The 18,056-nt window shown below is 33.5% G+C and overlaps 1 protein-coding gene across 1 annotated transcript in view; it reads right to left on the minus strand.

Moving 5' to 3' along the window:
- The window catches only part of papola (poly(A) polymerase alpha), a 48,402-nt gene that overhangs the window by 15,772 nt on the left and 14,574 nt on the right, over positions 1 to 18,056 (minus strand). Inside the window, exons 9-15 of the mRNA XM_039742369.1 lie at positions 17,215 to 17,353; positions 16,951 to 17,023; positions 15,545 to 15,665; positions 10,396 to 10,480; positions 5,426 to 5,479; positions 5,070 to 5,189; positions 814 to 923 (exon numbers count right to left, since the gene is read on the minus strand). Of these exons, the coding sequence (XP_039598303.1) occupies positions 814 to 923; positions 5,070 to 5,189; positions 5,426 to 5,479; positions 10,396 to 10,480; positions 15,545 to 15,665; positions 16,951 to 17,023; positions 17,215 to 17,353 (702 nt within the window). The remainder of the gene's footprint in view (positions 1 to 813; positions 924 to 5,069; positions 5,190 to 5,425; positions 5,480 to 10,395; positions 10,481 to 15,544; positions 15,666 to 16,950; positions 17,024 to 17,214; positions 17,354 to 18,056) is intronic.

Here is an 18,056-nt window from a genome sequence, read left to right on the forward strand (position 1 = left end):
TACCCAAGAATGTCTCTCTCCCAACTCGCGTATCTTCAAGCACACACCAGTCAAAGCACCCTTTGTAATCCCCCAGCTGGCACAATTCAATAAATCCGCAAAAGCTAACTTTTCAAAAGACTGTCAGCTTTTCCCATCTTGCCATTTTCAATGCAGCGCCAACAGGCGAGCAACTATAAAGGACATGGACAGGTGATGGACAACCGATCTCTTCCAAGACCCTTCGAGGAGGAACAGCCTCAACACTATCCACCTCCCTTGCCAAAGACATTGTCTTACTCCCCCTTCAAGTACACCTGAAAGAATTTTATTTAAAAACAAAGAACTTACAGGGCACAAATAAATTATATTCACGTGGACACTAAGAAAAACCTTTATTTCCATGCAGAAAGATGGCAAGTATACGTATAAAACTGAACTGTTGTTAAGTGAGTTGCATCCTCACACAGCAGATGCTCATGTTATTAAAGATGTTTGTTGCTGGCTTCAGCAACATTGTACACATGACAGCTAGTGACGAAGAGGTTACTTATGTGCATAGTGTGCTTTTAAGTGAATATGTGTGTGTGTACATATAAGCACCCGTTTCTGCATACCTTAATATAATTGATTTTACTTTCAGATGACATAGTTAAATATCCTATTCAGACTTGCACATTTAGGCTTTTTGGATTTAGTGAAGTTGACTTGAACAAAACAGTCAAGGACAACTAACTAATAATTTTTACAGCAATGAGGGATTGTGAAAATTAGAAGAAACGAAGAAGACTGTTCAATGCTACAATACTTCTGAAAAAGTAGATTCAAACTTACCCGTATCTGTGAAAGACTGTATATCATAAGTGAGATCAACATTGAGATTCTCGCTACTCTCCATTTTCTTAAATACTATTCCTATTACCCACATTGTGCAGAATTCTTCCCTGAAAAATATATACATAACACAACAAGTTATCTATTTTAAAACTATGTCTTATGAATGTAGGATCAGTGACAATATATGATACAGAAACAGGGCCCATGTGATAGTTATTATTACACACTAACAGAATGATATTTAACTTGGAATACATTATCATCATCATGAAATGTAGTGGTATTTAAATAGGAAACTATATACTGCTCTGTACCTGTTTATCTTTTAAATACTAGTAGATATCATGTCAGTACCTATCAAAACATCCAAGTATACTGTATAACACACAATAGGTCATCTACTGGTCCACAATACTCTTTCAACAGTTTTTCTAACATGTAATTAGAAAATAATCTCAAAAAAATGGGACAACAGATATTATTATAGAGACAAGTACAATAAAGCTATGTTTCCACAATTTCTACTTAACTGCTATTTAAACACAAGGTGAATGCTCATTTTATTTTATATTCCTGTGCTTCTAATGAAACTGCTCATTCAGCTACAACATCATAAAAGTAAATGATATTTAAAGGTGAAGGGAACCAAACTTAACTGCGTGCAAGACTAAAAAAAACCTTTGTTAAGCAAAGCAAAATATGTATCTGTTAATTTACAGTAGCTATACTTATACAGTCAGTGAAGAGACCACTTCTATAACCATCAAATTCACATAACATACAGATCACATTATCTGGCTTTCAGCAATCCATTCCTTACACTGTTTTATATCCCTCACAAGTAAGCCCAGTTCCAACTTACTAATTATTAAACTAATTGCATTTAGCCGTTTATCTAAGAATTACATGTTAAAACTGGTTCCTTTAGATGGCTACTAAATCATAATGTGATGGTGCTTTTTTTTTTTTTTTGGTTACAGGAATAAAATATGACCGGCATTACCTTTAACATAACTAAAAATGATTTGACAAATGTATCTTTCGCATTTAATATATTCAATGGTTTGTCCACTGAGAAACACAGGAAAACTAAGGAGCAGATAAACAAGTGCCAGAACTGGCTGAACAAGAAAATAAAAACCTAACCTTGTGCAAGGGGGCTCAGTTGAACAAAGGCAATCTGCTTTTAGCTTCATGAATAGCTAAGAGATTTGCTTTTTGCTCCCTGCATGAAGGGCCCAATTTGAGATTTTAGAGTGGTCAAGCAAACGGAAGCAAAGGCAATCAATATGCACAATTATTCATGCCACTTTGATATATAACTCTGATCTATTGGTCTTATGAAACAAAAAAAGAGTCAAAAAATGTTGAGAATGATGTTCAAAGGCGGCATGTGTATCAAGAATTAAACAAAAGCCCTTTAAAGGATAAACCCTCACAGAAGTTTCAACAGTCTCATGAATCCATTACTCTCTTTCTATCGACCACATATGAGAGATGGCTGCTATAAGACATGAGCTGCTGGCTGCGGTGATGCCCCCATTATTACACCATAATAGGCTGATACAATAAACACTGTCCTGATATTTCTGTAAAATTCCCAACTACTGACTGATTTACTACAATTCTGTCTGTCTGCTACTTTGCAAGAGTCATGTCAAATTGAGGTCTGTGTGATAAACGTAAAAAGAAGGACAATACACTTAACAAGCAAAATATATTAATATTATGAAGTCCACCAGAATATGATAACCAAGGCCTGTATATGCTGCATGATACTCGGAAGGCCCCTCTTTCCTGAGGAAAACACAATCCTTGCACTCACAGCCTCATTGTGAGTTGACATGAAAGTAAAATTAACGTGCTACATTAAAGATCTACTACTTTAGCCTGTGGTTATTTTTTTTTCTATCCTACTGCTCTGAACTTTGATCCACAAGAGTACTCAGATCAGTTTTTCTAAAACTTCTCCAGAAATCTAAAAGTATCATTTTGCATATGATTCTGTCCTATTTAATCCCTAACTGTTTAATGTTAAGTCCTTTTTATTAAAGCAAACGGAAAATGACTCATAATTTTGATTTCCCTTTTACTACAACACTTTCAAAATTCCAATTTTAAAGAGACTTTGTGTCAGCCAACACACCATGACATACAATCAGTGTGTTTTACTTGGCTGTGGGTTTGAACAATGCATAAAACAATGAAATATAATTAGAAATATTTAGGCCACCTTTATTAAAATAATGCTATATCTACAAAGGATAAAAAAGTATGACAGACTGTGCAGGCCCCAACGATACTGTGATGATCCTGGTTTTCCAGGTGCTGACAAAGATTCCCAACTGGCTTTTTATTCTAAATGTGTTGATATAAATGGTGCCCTGCCGCTGCCCATTGGTGAAATCCAAAATAATAAAACAAGTCTGCTTTTGATCATTGTGCCTCTTTCCGGCTCTTTTACTTTGTTAGCTATTCTCAAACGGTCACTGTTTCTTCATGATCCTTGTCAGGATAGGGTGCCACAAAAGAAGCCACGAAAGGAACTTAAATCCTTTTAGCTACATCATTATGTATATTTTTACTTTTTTCTACTTGTCGTGTGTCTGCAAAAAATGAATTGCTTTTCAGAAGGCTGCATGGTTACCATTTGTAGCAGTTGGGTCATACCATGCACTACAAAAGTATTTTGAAGTGTCTTGCTACTACAAGTACAGCTGCGAGGAATGGGCACAGGGCATTTCTGCAGGAACAGTTGAGTGAGAAGGGTGAGTGATAGTGCCTTTGCGCTCAAAAGGAACAGCAGTTTTACTTGTGCGCAAGCCATCAGTTCTAGACTGAAAAGAAGATGGCAGTGGTAATGCTTCAGCTTGGGATTTTGATGGTACTTATATTTAAGTAACATTTGCCCAGGTACCAATAGGATTTTTTTTTTTTTTTACAAAAGCATATACAAACATACATGTATTGCACATAATCATTACCGAAAATCATATACTTTTACATTTTTTAAATCTGAACATTCAAACTTAATTTTTTGGCTAATTTGACAGACCTAACTTACATCAGGATGAAGACTCAACAGCAGTCTAAGAAAAGTATGCATTATGTGTACTGAAAGTTAACAATTCAGTAAGCATCTGCACACAAAACATATCAAGAATAAAATGAAACAGTTACTGTACTTCTGCCACAGTGAATAACAGACGGATGAAAAGAAATAGCCTTCTTCAAGAAATCACATATTGAAATTGTTAGTTGCTAATTATTTAGTTGAAATTATTTTATAAACTTGTTGGTGTGAATGTTACTATGTAATCTTCCTCCACAAAAATATGAAACATACTTTACATTCAGTGAATATTTCATATCTCAAAAGTTTGATTTATCATCTTTTATGGCTCCTCATCCACTTGTAAAAATGTTTAAATACACCGCATATTTCCAATTTTTTGTCTGCTTCCATTCAAACACCCTTCCTTAATCAGCATGCTATTCTATTTCAACACACAAATATTTATTCACCAATTTGTAGGGAAAGTTATACATAATTTTCCACCACTCCTATTTTCATTTAAGATTCTTGGTGAACAAGTAAGTAGTTTTGTATATAAAGTCAGCCCGGAGTACAAATTATATTCTATCTTAATGACGTGTAGATATTTTTGTTAAAAGCAAACATTACTTGGGTAACTGTTAGATTAAAACTTCAAAATGGAAGTTTAAGATATAGAGTTAAAAATATGGTCTAAAATGGATCTTTTTAGGTATTATGTGTTCCCATAACGATCTACCTTTAACAATTTTTCATCTGGATTGTTCTAATGGGAGAATCAAATGAATAGGTCTGGCAGGCTTTATTGGGATGAATGGCCAGTTGTTGTCTAGTTTGTTCTAATATTCTAATGTGAAAATGTATTTTACTGAAGAAAATTAAGTTTTGTTCAAAACGCATGCCATCCAGTTGATCCTTCTTACAATTTTCTAGTCTTTACAGTTAACTTTGAACTTTTAAGCTGATTAAAAATGTTTCTTAAAATTGAATCCCCTGGGTGAGAATTACATTACATATGATATTTCATTTTAGATTATCACTGAAGTTGCTTCAGGTTATGGCTTCCAAATAAAAAAATACATGTTTTGTTTTTTAAAAAGACATTTATATTTTTCCTTTGGTATTATTATATATTTAAAGTTATGTAGGATCTTGAAAAGTTTACAATCAAGTATAGTATTCTCAGTTTAAGACTTACTTATCTCCTCCTTCTTTAGGGCCTGGGAATGACTGGGGGTTTACATGAGCTAATGTGATGAATTCGTTCTTTTCCAAGTTTCCAACCAATATACGAATTTTTGATTCTACAAGACCAACCCTGTGAAGAAAAAAGCCAAACAGGTATCTTTATTTACCGGTGCATACCCAAAAGGACCACAGTTCTTCAAGTTGTTATAGTACAACATTACTGTTATTCAATGTCTAAAAAAATTCTGTGGAATTAAGGACTTTTTAGACAGTTATTTGTATTGCACTCATTAACTAGATTATTGCAGAGTTACTTGGCTATGCAAATTCATTTAAGGTTTCACATTGATTTAGTTTTTTACTTACCATTCCAAGTGCTGCTTTTCTGTTGGTGCACTGGCTAGCAACACAATATAATGCCTTGGAATAAAAATAAAATATACTTTAAAATCACCATTTCACCTGTATCCATTCAAAAACACTTCAGAACTTGAAACGTAAAGATCCTACTCTGAAAAACCACCATATCATGGAACAGTTTAGAGAATATTCTTCAAACAGACACCTTCATTCACATGATCCAATCTCAGTTGAATTCTTATTCTATACATCTAAACACCAAACTGCTGGAGAAAATGCTTGTTACTTTTCATAATGTATCACTCATATTAAGCTGTGTTAACTTTATTACATTTAAGCGTTTATAGTAAAATTTTAATATTTTAGTGCATTTAAAAATTAGGCCAAGACTACTCACTCAGGTATACTAATGGGAAATGGCGACTAAAGGTTCATTTTATTCATTGAGAAAAAGCAGCACAAATAAATTTGATGAAAGCAACAATAAAATCAATTTATAATCCTACATAATTTTAACTGTAAGACACCAAAGAACAATTAATTATTATTTTTACTATTCAATGTAGCTGACATATTTCACTAGAAGTGTCAAACTTCCTTGTCACATAAATCAAACTAATTACAGATGTGAAACATTTTAATCAGGCTGCTCAGTAAAATACAGAAATACTATAGTATAGTGTACTACAGTTTAGCGTGTATGTTTTAATATGCACAGACCAACAGGTACAGCCAAAATGAATCATTTTTACTGTAAATGCGTTTGAGTTGAAAAGTGACATATGTAAAGGTGCATGGGAATCTCATAATAGGAAAGAAAAAAGGAAAAAAAAATGGTAAATATTGAATGAAAGTATTTATCTGTCTATATCTATCTACGTATATTAGTGATGCACCAATATGGAAATTCTGGGCGATACCGATAACCAATATGTTTTTGTCCATCTTTGCCAATACTGATAACCGATGGCCGATATTTTTTTTATTTACTTCAGGTATGAATGTTTTAGGTATGCTAAAAAAAATTATAATTCTCAAAGAAACAACAGTAGCATGTGAAAGAGAGATTAACTTTTTATTAACTTGCTAAATTTTATGCTTTTATGCTTTAAATTTTATTCTTTACAGCTCTTCTAAGCAGTCAGTACTTTATGCAGGGGAAAAAGAGACAGATATGGCTCATCTCTATAGAAAAAATACTCCAGGTCATATACAAAAATCTGCTTAACATACACATTCTGAGTAACTTCAGTACAGCAAGACACCATGCCATTGGGTATATTAACAAAAAAATGAATGCATATTCTTTGCGCTATAATCAGACATACAGTTGAACCTCGGGTCACGAACGTCTCAGACCACATACAAATCAGGTTACGACCACTCGGGTGACAAACAAGCCAGTTTCCCTTCCAGTTTGTACGCGCCAATGATTTCCGCACATGTTCAGTCTCTCCCTATGCATTCCCTGTGCAGCGAGAGAGAGAGAGCAAGAGAAGGCAGTTAAAGAATACACCGGGCTTGTTTTTAAAAAGACTGCTTCGAGCATTGTTTTAATCTTGTTGTATTTAATGAAGACTTTTATCTATTGGATTTTAACCTCCACTTCACTTGTTTTTATGGGATCATTTATTGATTGAAGGATTCTGAAAGCACTGCACATTATTTAATTTGGACTTTGTTTTTTGATTGTTGTTTTGTTGATTTTATTAAAAGCACTTGGCACTTTTTGCACCATCCGATTGGTTCCATTGTAGTGCTTCACTGTCGTGCTCATTGGCAACATTACCGACGGTGACGGGTTTAAGGGCTCCCGGAAGCGAGATGGGAGCTTGCAGCGAACCCGCATCGTCACAGACTTTACCTCAAAACTGTAATCTCTTCTCCACTCAGTTCCTCCTCACTTGCTTTATGCCAGAACTCGGCTCATACAAGGTTAGTTTTTGTATAAATTACAGATTTTTCAAAAGTTTTTCTCCCTGTGTTTAAAACTCATTAAAAAAGGTGTTTTTCAGAGAGCGGTTCATAAGGCTGTAGTGTGAACTCTTGCAATGTTAATTTTCTCTGTTCAAGGTTTTCTCAGTGTTATTCAATGTTTTTACATTTAGTTTACTATTACACTGCGCATTCTATGGTATAATTGACTATTTTTGTGCTTAAAAATCTTTAAAAAAAAAAAAATGTACATGCAGCTTGTACGGTCTGGAACGGATTAATTGTATTTACATATAATCCTATAGGGGAAATTACTTCGGGTCCCGAGGTTCCACTGTATATTACTTTAAGTAAAACTAAAATAAAGGGTACAATGAGGTCAGTAACCTTGGGCTTAAGTTGGCTTCTTTAAAAGTACAAATGGTAGGTTTTTCTTTAAAAAAAAAAAAAGAAGCATTTCTGCCTTTTCACCAGCAAGCCTGTTTCTCTTTTCATTTACTATATTTGGTACAAGGTGCCGATAGGTACTTGATTGCTGCCTTGGCCAAGGTTGGAAAATGGGCTGCATTGCTTTTCCAATACTGGAGGACGCAGTTATTTCTGGAGATAGGGGGTTCACTGAGATAGTTATTCAGCTGGAAAAAAAAAAGTTTACAAACATTTACCTATGATAAAAAAATTATAAATTATTATTATGTTGACCAGATTTGTGGTAAAGAAAAACAGGACAACTACCTGTACCAACTACCGCTTTTAATAAAAACTTGGGATGTTGAAAGCTTGATGTATAATGATTTGGGTCATATAAAGGGCATTCTTGTTGACAAGCCTGAATTATATCGGTTGGCTGTATCAGTTAAAATGTACACATCTGACCGATTTCAATGTCGTCATTTTTAATGAATATCAGTCGATAACAATACAGTTCCCGATATATCGTGCATCTCTAATCTATATATCTATATGTATAAATCTGTCTGTCCGTCCACTTTCACGAGAGAACTACTTGATGGATTTAGGTCGAGTTTTTTCTATAATTTACTTGAACACTCTGGTTGATTTTGCGACTTCTCTCATTGTTCTATGTAGCAGGCTGAGGGGATGGGGGCCCTCCTCACTTACACGCCAGCCTTGTGTTCCTTACCTTCACTTAGCTAGCGAACGAGAGAATTACTTAACGGATTTAGATCTGTTTTTTTCCTATAATTTGAATGAACATTCCGGTTGATTTCGCGACTTCTCCCATCAAACTAAAAATCAAAGTTTGCTTGCAGGAGCAATATATTGAGTCTGTGGGATAAGGGGAGGAGGAAGCGTGATGTCCGGAGTTGGAAGCTGGACAGGGCCCACCTCACTGTCCTGTTTCACTACCACATGGGCGGAGCCGTGGGGGACTGCTAGTTTAAAATAAAATAAAAATCACTTCACAGCAATCATGAGTATTCTATGGTTTTATCCTTAAAGAAACAGAAATAAAAACCAGAAAATAATTTACACTCAATTCCTAACATTCACAAGTGGGTTAGAAATTACCAGAACTGTCTACCTGTTTTTGTTTTTAAAACATAACATCATATTTTCCCTGAAACAAGTGACTAGAAGGAAGAAAATGTATTCAAGCCTCTTTTTAACTAATAAAATATAATAATCTGACACATTAAAAAAAAACTTTATTTCAAAATTACATTAACAGTAGGAGTACTGAAAATACGATACAGTGATGAAATTACAAAACATGGAAAATAATCATGGAAGCATTAACAAAAATGTAAGTTTCTTCAAATAAAAAATGAAAGTGAGGGTGGGGAGATAATCACATACAAACAAGTAACTTCTTTTATAATTACATTTTGTAGTACTATTATTAGTGAAGCTAGTTCTGTAGAACTACATATTGTCAACAACCCCCTGCTGAACGCTCAATTTTATAGATTTAATTTATCAAATAATATTGCACATATCAAAGCATTAATGTGACATACTTTCAAAATCACTAGTGATTAAAGAAAAAAAGTACTGAATATATTTATGTCCATAAATAACAATTTTAGCTAACATTCATATAAATCTTTGGGTTTGCTGGATTCAGGTTCATTCCCGAGTTTAACTACAGAAATATATATTTAAATTCAAATAACTACCAAAAAATAATGTAAATAATGACTTAATGGAGAATCAAGTAGAATAGCTTGTAACTAATATTTACCAATAAGGAGACAAAACAATTCTGCTAAGCTGATGTATACAGCCTAAATGCTGCTGCTGGATTATGTGAATTTCCCCTTGAGATTAATAAAGTATCTATCTATCTAAATGCCCATTATATTTGCAATGCAGACAACACAATTTCCTGTGATGATACAAAGCAAACTTTATATTAGGTAGGGACAAACTAAAGTCAGTTTCACTTCCTCATGTAAATCCTGTCAGTTTTGAAGAAACTATACACAGTTCCACACAGAAATCCAAAAATAGGTACTTATTTCAAATAAATTATTTAGGCTTAATTAAGGTTTATTATTTATATTAAGATTTATTAAGATAAGTAAAAATATTTATTTTTGATATATATATATATATATATATATATATATATATATATATAAATATACACACATTAAAAACATTCAGAAAAGTGAATTTTTGAGAAAAGAAATACAGGGTGCACATTTTGTACTAAAACATTTTATTATGCATTACATATTTAAAAAGTATGGAGAACACAACATACAGGATTTATAAAAGTATTACACAACCACCTACCTTTGACAATATATAAGATTAATGAACACATTAATGCACAAAAATAAATTTATAAAAATATTTATACAATGGAAATGGTATGAGACACTTCCTACAAGGAACTTTGTTTAACATTCAAAATTAATTACCAATTCTGCAAAATTGTATTTAGTTTACCAGCCCACAAAAAATAAAAGTTCAAACTCCCCTTAAATATTTTACCATGATATAAATGTTTACAGTGCTAATTGGGCAAAACTAATTTTAAAAATAAAAAAATAAGTAAACAAAACACATACTTGTACTTCTGAAAAAAGTTTGGTGCTTCAAAAAGTTTGGACCATTCCGTTTTATTTTGCAATATTTCATCAGTAATGGCAAGACCTGCAGAAATATGCAGAAAATTCACATTGTGAAGGAAATTAAAATGCAGGATTCATTCAAGAATTTTGACTTCACACAAATATTACTGCAAAGGAGCACAGAGTTTATACTGACTGATAGGTAAAGCTGGGAGTATGTAGTTCAAATATTATAGTCCCATCAGACTTATGAGAGGCAACAAAATGGTTAAAAATGTGTCAAAAAAATCAATAAGGTTACTGAGGAGAGCAAGTACTCTGATTGCCAAAAAAAAAATCACATTTGTTGAGAATGATGAAAAATTTTCAAAATTTCAAATGTCCAAAGCATTGAGCCAACATATATAGACATTCACAACCAAAATGAGAGTTGTTATTTTGCTGGTTTGGGATACACAACTCCAGCCTGTGAGGGAAGAGGATGTATAAGCAAAAGTCTTTGTAGCCCAAGCCAAAATGTTGTGAATTCAGTCAGTAAGTAAATGGAACAGATAGGTTTCACTGAGTGATATTAAGCTCATTACGCAATGACTAGTGAATGGTGTGATAACATACTAGACATGCAAGAGACCATTTCAAAAACCTCAGATGTTGAAAAGCACTTACTGAATAATTAACTGACTAGATAATGAAAAGATATGTGATGCTATAAGACATACTTTTACTGTTACAACTGTATGTATTGCCCAGAGGGGACTGGGCAGTCTAATGGTCTGGAATCCCTACAGATTTTATTTTGTTCTCCAGCCGTCTGGAGTTTTTTTTTTTTTGTTTTGTTTTTTCTGTCCACCCTGGCCATTGGACCTTACTCTTATTCTATTGTTATTAATGTTGACTTATTTTATTTTCTTACTGTCTTTTATTTTTCTATTCTTCATTATGTAAAGCACTTTGAGCTACTTTTTGTATGAAAATGTGCTATATAAAGAAATGTTGTTGTTGTATTGCCATATTAATGATCAAAACGAGATTTCTGTACACTGTTTATCAGTAAAGGGTAAAGCACATTAGGCCCAATAACTGACAGACTTTCGTCATTATACCTAGACAATTCATAAGGAAGGCATGATGCATGGCAAGTTATTGCATTTGGTCAGCTCTTGGGAGGACAAACATATTACTGCAACTGGGAACATACCAAATATTTAAAGAGATGATAAAATATTTACCATACTTGTATATAATTTTTGAAGAAAAAAAACAAGATACAGTTGGAATGGTCTAATTTTCGCTGTAAAAATAAGGTCACTTTGTTGTAACTGCATTAACATAAAGTAAAGTGAAATGCCAAATAAAAAGTGTCCATGAAGCAATGGTTTTTAAAATATAGAAATTATGATTTAGTATTAGACTAATTTTGCAGTCAGACTGAAAAGGGAAGCTCTCGAGCTGAGGTCTGATTGGGACTGATTTTAGTTCACTCACCAGAAATGTTCTGTTTTGTTTGAGTTCTATTTTCTTGGTTATGAATGTTGTGCAGCAATAATTAAAATGCTAGGCATGTGCATATAAATTCATACATAAATATATATATTTTTTGAATTTTCATCACTGTATTACTAAAGAAGCTAGCTTTTTGAGGTATTTAAGACTAGACAGCACCACTGCAAGTGCAAAATCCATAGCCTACTTAGGGTGATCTTGCATTCTACAAGCTTTTTAACCTGCTTAAAATAAATATCACTTACTAAATACGGATGAGCTACTAGATACATTCATGTTTTGTTGATAAAAAAAACTGTCTTGTATGACATGTTTTTTTATTTGTACAGGAAGGAATAATAAAGAAAAAATAGAGGAAAACAAAAAGGATTTAGGGAACTTTTAAGTACACAGCACAACAGCTGGAGTAACAACTGCTACAACACAAAATACAGAAATGCTGCTTCTAAAGCGCATGACAGTACAGCAAGGCTTGGAGTTTTACTTTTTAATTATAAGTAGAATACACACTTCCTATTTTAACCACTGTATATTGCATTTCTTAAGGTGATTGTCATGTATTCACTGTTACTTCTGCATCACACAACTGTAATGATCTTCAAAGCAAAAAAAGATACAGTGGACCCAGAGTTGAAAGGATATTTAATAGAAAAGAATACCTAAGTGCCACTTGCACACAAAATGTCTCCCATGTAGCATTTTAGACAAATTACGTATTTATCTTATAGAGAATCTTTTCAGAGTACACCATTACAAGGGTGTTTATCGTGGAATATACCTTTCACTATTATAAAATTATCAGACAAGTCTTTGTTTAGAATGATCAGTTTTTTCCAAAAATCTAATCATTTTAATTTTAATGTACAATTCTAAAATGCCTACTACACTCCTTGTTAAAGTATGCTCTTTAAATATAGATAGTATTGAGGATTTAAATATTATTGTATAAATACCTACATTTCTGGAAAAACAAAAGTCTATACTGATAAATATTTTCATTCACCATCATTCACACCAGACTGTCTGGGTCACGGGTGCCACGGTGTGGCAGTATTTGGCCCAAGGGCAGGAAACAGCACTGAACAGGATGTCAGTCAATCACAGAGGACTCTCATATACATATTTCCAAATAAAGAAACTCAAATATATGAATTCAATAAATATTTTATTCTTGATAAAAATCAGGAAAAGAAAATACTTCAAAAGCAATACAAAATCCACAGACAAACAAAAGTCTATATTTAAAATGTATTTCTCTCTATAAACACTTCTAACATACCACATGAGGACACAAACATATGAACTAGAACTAAAACATGCTTTTACTGTGTTTATAAGGTATTAAATTTAAATATGCTGAACATTTTTTTAAAAATGAGCACATGTCTTTTTGCAATTCACTTTAATGGAGTCCGTAATTTGAGAACTAACACACACTATTAAACTTTATAATGGACTGTGCTGATTTTTGTGATGACATAATAGGAGGAAAATGTACAATGTACCACTTAGATATGTATAATGGCTACATAAGATTAAAAAAACTTGATTATGGCACTGTAGTCAATACAATAGTTAATTCATACACTAAAGACATTCAATCTAAACAGCATAAAGGCAAAACTGCATTTGACAAACTGGAATTTTTTACACCGGGTAATCTGCAGAAATAAAAAATTAAACACAGTGAATGAAGTTTTCAGGTTGTTGTAATTAATTAAAACGTAACAACCCATCCTGAAGATACGTATAACAAAGTGCACTCCTATATGTTGTTAAAATGCTTTGTATTTCTTCTTATATTAATATAACTAAAGCAATGAATTTGTTTTCTTATTTGAAAATATGAGGTGAGACACAAAAATAACGAGATTGGTAAAAAAAAAGACTGATGAATTCCAGCATTCTAAACATTGTCACCTTCGCTATACTCCCCCCTCATGATCTCTACACCACTCCATATGTATCTTCCATTGTTTGAAACAGTGCTGGAAGTTTTCTTGCTTGAGGCTCTTCAACAGGATTACCGTTTCTGTCTTCACTTCATCCACTGAAGAAAAATGTGTTCCCTTCAGGTCACTATGGATTTTCGGGAACAATTAAAAATCATACAGAGCTAAATCAGGTGAATAGGGAGGATGATCAAGGACAGGAATGTTTTTGTCAATCAAAAACTGCTTTACGGAAAAAGAGAAAATTCGCAAGAAATTTGATGTTTATTCGCTGTTTGATTTTTTCACCCGACATTACCGCGGCAACTTGTGTAGAGATTGTTATGCAAATACTGAGTGGGCTATTCACAGGATATACCTAGCCAGTCGGTGGTTTGAGAGGGCGTGTAGGAGGGGATATAGTTCTAAGATTCACGTCTGGCCGACCTCTAGACGGTTTTTCAGGAAAGCCCCAAGCCCAGTCCGGTTGTTTTTGTGCATCACCTCGTATACTTAACTAAAATATGTTTTTCAAATTTAACTCTCTCAACATCTTAATGTCTTAGAATGCAATGGGAGAGACACATGAAAATGGCTACACTTCATTTGCAGGGATATTTTAATTTACTGTCTTCTCCCTTAGAATCAGTAGAAATACACTGAGAAATTACGAAAGCACAAACCCATATCAGTGATTTTACAAAGGTAAACCAAGTTTAATCCCATTCCATTGTGTAGGTATCAGGGATATTCTGTTGTAGTTTTTAAAAGTTTAGGGATGGACCATTGAGAAACAAATGGATATTTAAGTATGGAATTGAGAAGTTCTTGAAAACGCTTAAAAATATCATTCTGAATAGGAATTGTTCCTATTATTCAAATACAGGCACTGTCAAAAAGAAAAACTTTATGAACACTTGAACAATAATGATTCAAGCTTTCATCAGAAGAATGGTTTTATTAGTTAAGGTATCCTACTACAAAATCAGTGATATATAGGTATACCTCCTTGAAAATCTATGTACAACACAACTGCTAGAGCACATTCATTTTAATCCATGTAGTTCTCTCTATTTATCTATTGAAAACTCTTACAGCTAAGTTTCACAGGTGACACTTTCAAAAGAAAGGATACAAACACAAAATAGTATTCTAAGCAAGTCAGATACTACTAAAGTGGAGGACTTGTACACAGGGGGGCAAAAACATTTTTGAGATACTAAACCTGTCATACAGTTAAAGGTAGTAGTCAAGGAATGAGAAAAATATACAAAATTACAGCTGTGCTCCCTTGATGGGACCATCAATACAAACATTACTACAAAAAAGGTCCAGTTTGGCAAGGAAAACTACACAATACAAACAAACTCCAATAACTTTCAAAATTAAAGGAGTTTAAAAGAGAATAGCAAGAAAGTAGACCTGACTGGGGAGTTGGACATTCTAAACCATCACCCATAATATATTACAGACATGTTGCAGAAAGTTCCAGTAAAACTATAGTGGAAGTGCAAGTAGTGCAAAGCAAGTGGACGATATGCTACAAGGTGACCACCTTGCAAAAAGTGAAGGCCATTTTGACAGTATTGCAAGAAATTCCACCAGGTTGTCATACTCTTTAATATGAGAAACGGAATGTAGGCCAAAACATCTACAATAGCTCAATCTTTTTTTTTCTTAAACAAATCTCTTTGGCTTCAGGATTTGCTTACCTTGTTTAAACTCTTCAATCATAACTGCACGTGTAGAAACAGATACATTATATGTTGAGTTCTGCTGAGGATACGCTGGTGTAATGATAGGCATCAAGTGGTATCTATCACTTGGATTAACCTTTTGGAAAAAAAGGAAGAATAAACATTAATTATTTAAACTATCCATGTAGGGTGTTGATGATCTATTATTTTCTGTCATGGTGCAAAAAGGACCACTCTTTCTTTTTCAAATCAGAGTGCTGTGGAACAAGTAAGAGGGAGATGTGCACCTCCGATACTATTACTTTCTAAAATGTAGCCTTGTACACAATCTCACCAAACAGTAAGAAGTGTTCATCTGTATACTTGCTCCATCTCATCCATACCAGCATAAGAAGCAGTAGGACATGCTCCTTCCAAACTCTACCTCTGTCTTATTCACTGCCATTAAGTCACAGATAGATCTCACCGAGATGTTGTTATGAAACATTGTTCTGTTCTACCTCTAGCTGCACTCAATTTACACAAGGTGCTATATCTACCTCTTGTGTGCTGTGTCTAAGTCACCATAAAACGGGTACATTGTAAATTAAAACCATTGAAATACATGCATTTGAAGTTACTGCTGTATATAACTACAGTACATACTAAGAGGAATAGGCAAAATCAAGTTCACTGTACTTTACAGGCAATGAGAGATATTTCACTATGAGAATTTTTCAATAGAGCCAATACCCAGGAATGTGCACCATATTTATGTACTGTACTTGAAGTACAGAGGACGTTTTATCTGAAGCATGCAGGAAGAAAACAATCTACTTTTTCAGCTATCAATACAACACACAGATGGCTTAAATACTTGATTATAGTTTCAGCACCAAATAATATGCGCTAATCTTCACTCTAAACAAAGACAGAGCAGATTTTCTTCCAACAGTTAACAATACCATTCATCTATTTATTGAACTCATTTTCAATATTTGACTAAAAAAGGCCACATATTACAGTATACATAAAATCACACTATCTTGTACCTGACCAATTTAGCTACCAACAAATACACGTTAATTGTAAGAGAAAATGTGACTTCCCTGAGGAAAGATACTTGGAGATGTTGTAAACTCCAAACATTAAAAGCACCACAGTTAGCAAGAGACCCTGGGTCCTAAGGAGTGCAAACTAACAATGCTATCCACTGAGACAGGCTGACATTTTTTCATTTAATGCAAAACCAAATCATTTGGTAAAAGATGACCAAGGAATCATGATATGCTCATTCCAATGTGATAACCAGACAAAGGTGATCAGTCCAAAAGTAAATAATGGGATTTAAAAGGTAAAATGACTTTTCCCTTGCAATGATGTGTATGGAAATGTACGAAGAGCTACAAAGGAATATTAATAAATAAATAAAAAAAGATTACCCTTGGGTCCCAAACTGGAAGATTGAGGTTACAATCCTCTGGCTGCTTTAGAAGGACTGGATTTGGCCATTCCCTATAAAGATATAAATACAGAAACGCTAATGTTGAATAATATCAGAGTTAAAAGATCTCTCAAGCAGCTTTAAATACAGTAAAATGCAGTATGTATATTTTTTTTAAAGAACTTCCAAGCGTAATAATTTTAAATGAGTTAAAAAGTAGATTAACTAATGCAGTTTACTAAAATGTGCAGTAAACATTTACCATTTTGAAAAGACCAGGAAGAATTTATGCACTAGGGTAGATGCTACTGCATTTGGATACAGCTGACAAGTTCTTGCAACTAACATAGCCCAGGAAACACCACCAAGAAAGCCGAGAATATTGGAATAGATATTGTGACCTACAAAAGAAAATGGTAATAAATGGATTAGAGAATTTTGATTACGTAAAGTGTAAAAGCTATAAAAAAAAATACATAAATGATGAATAATCTAAGGGAAACTAATTTTTGGAACAGTAACCAGTTAATGTTGTAACAACAGGTTTAACTGTTTTACAATAAAATGATTACTGAATGTGTCTAATTTGCTACATTTACAAATCTGGCTGCTGATGAGTAGTATCTCGATGGAGTGTTCAAACATACACTCATAAAAAAAAAATCTTTAAAACAAATGCACCCATAGTAAACTTTCACGTATCGATGCTTGGGCATCATTCAAAACTAGACGTACATATTTTTGTTAAAATCTGAGGAATACTTAGTGATGGTTTAACTTAGAATACAGGTTTTATGGAATTTTGATGCAGTAGTAGTGAGTAGTCACTGAACTTATATAGTCAGGATGTCAACCATTACATCCCCTTTACAATATGACAGGATAATTTAGATCAGATTGAAGGTCAACAACAGTCCGACTTGGGTGGTTCAGGACCAAAAGGAGTGGGACTGATAAAGAAAATCCTCATTTATAACATTAATTCCTCTCATTTCATCTTTCCATTTTAAACAGCTGCATTTCTCAGTGGGACTATGTTGTATAACCATACATTTGACGGAATGAAGGCAGGTGTCCCATCTATCCACAACACCAACTGCAGTA

The sequence above is a fragment of the Polypterus senegalus genome, chromosome 18 (genome assembly GCF_016835505.1).
Source record: "Polypterus senegalus isolate Bchr_013 chromosome 18, ASM1683550v1, whole genome shotgun sequence".
Taxonomy (NCBI): domain Eukaryota; kingdom Metazoa; phylum Chordata; class Cladistia; order Polypteriformes; family Polypteridae; genus Polypterus; species Polypterus senegalus.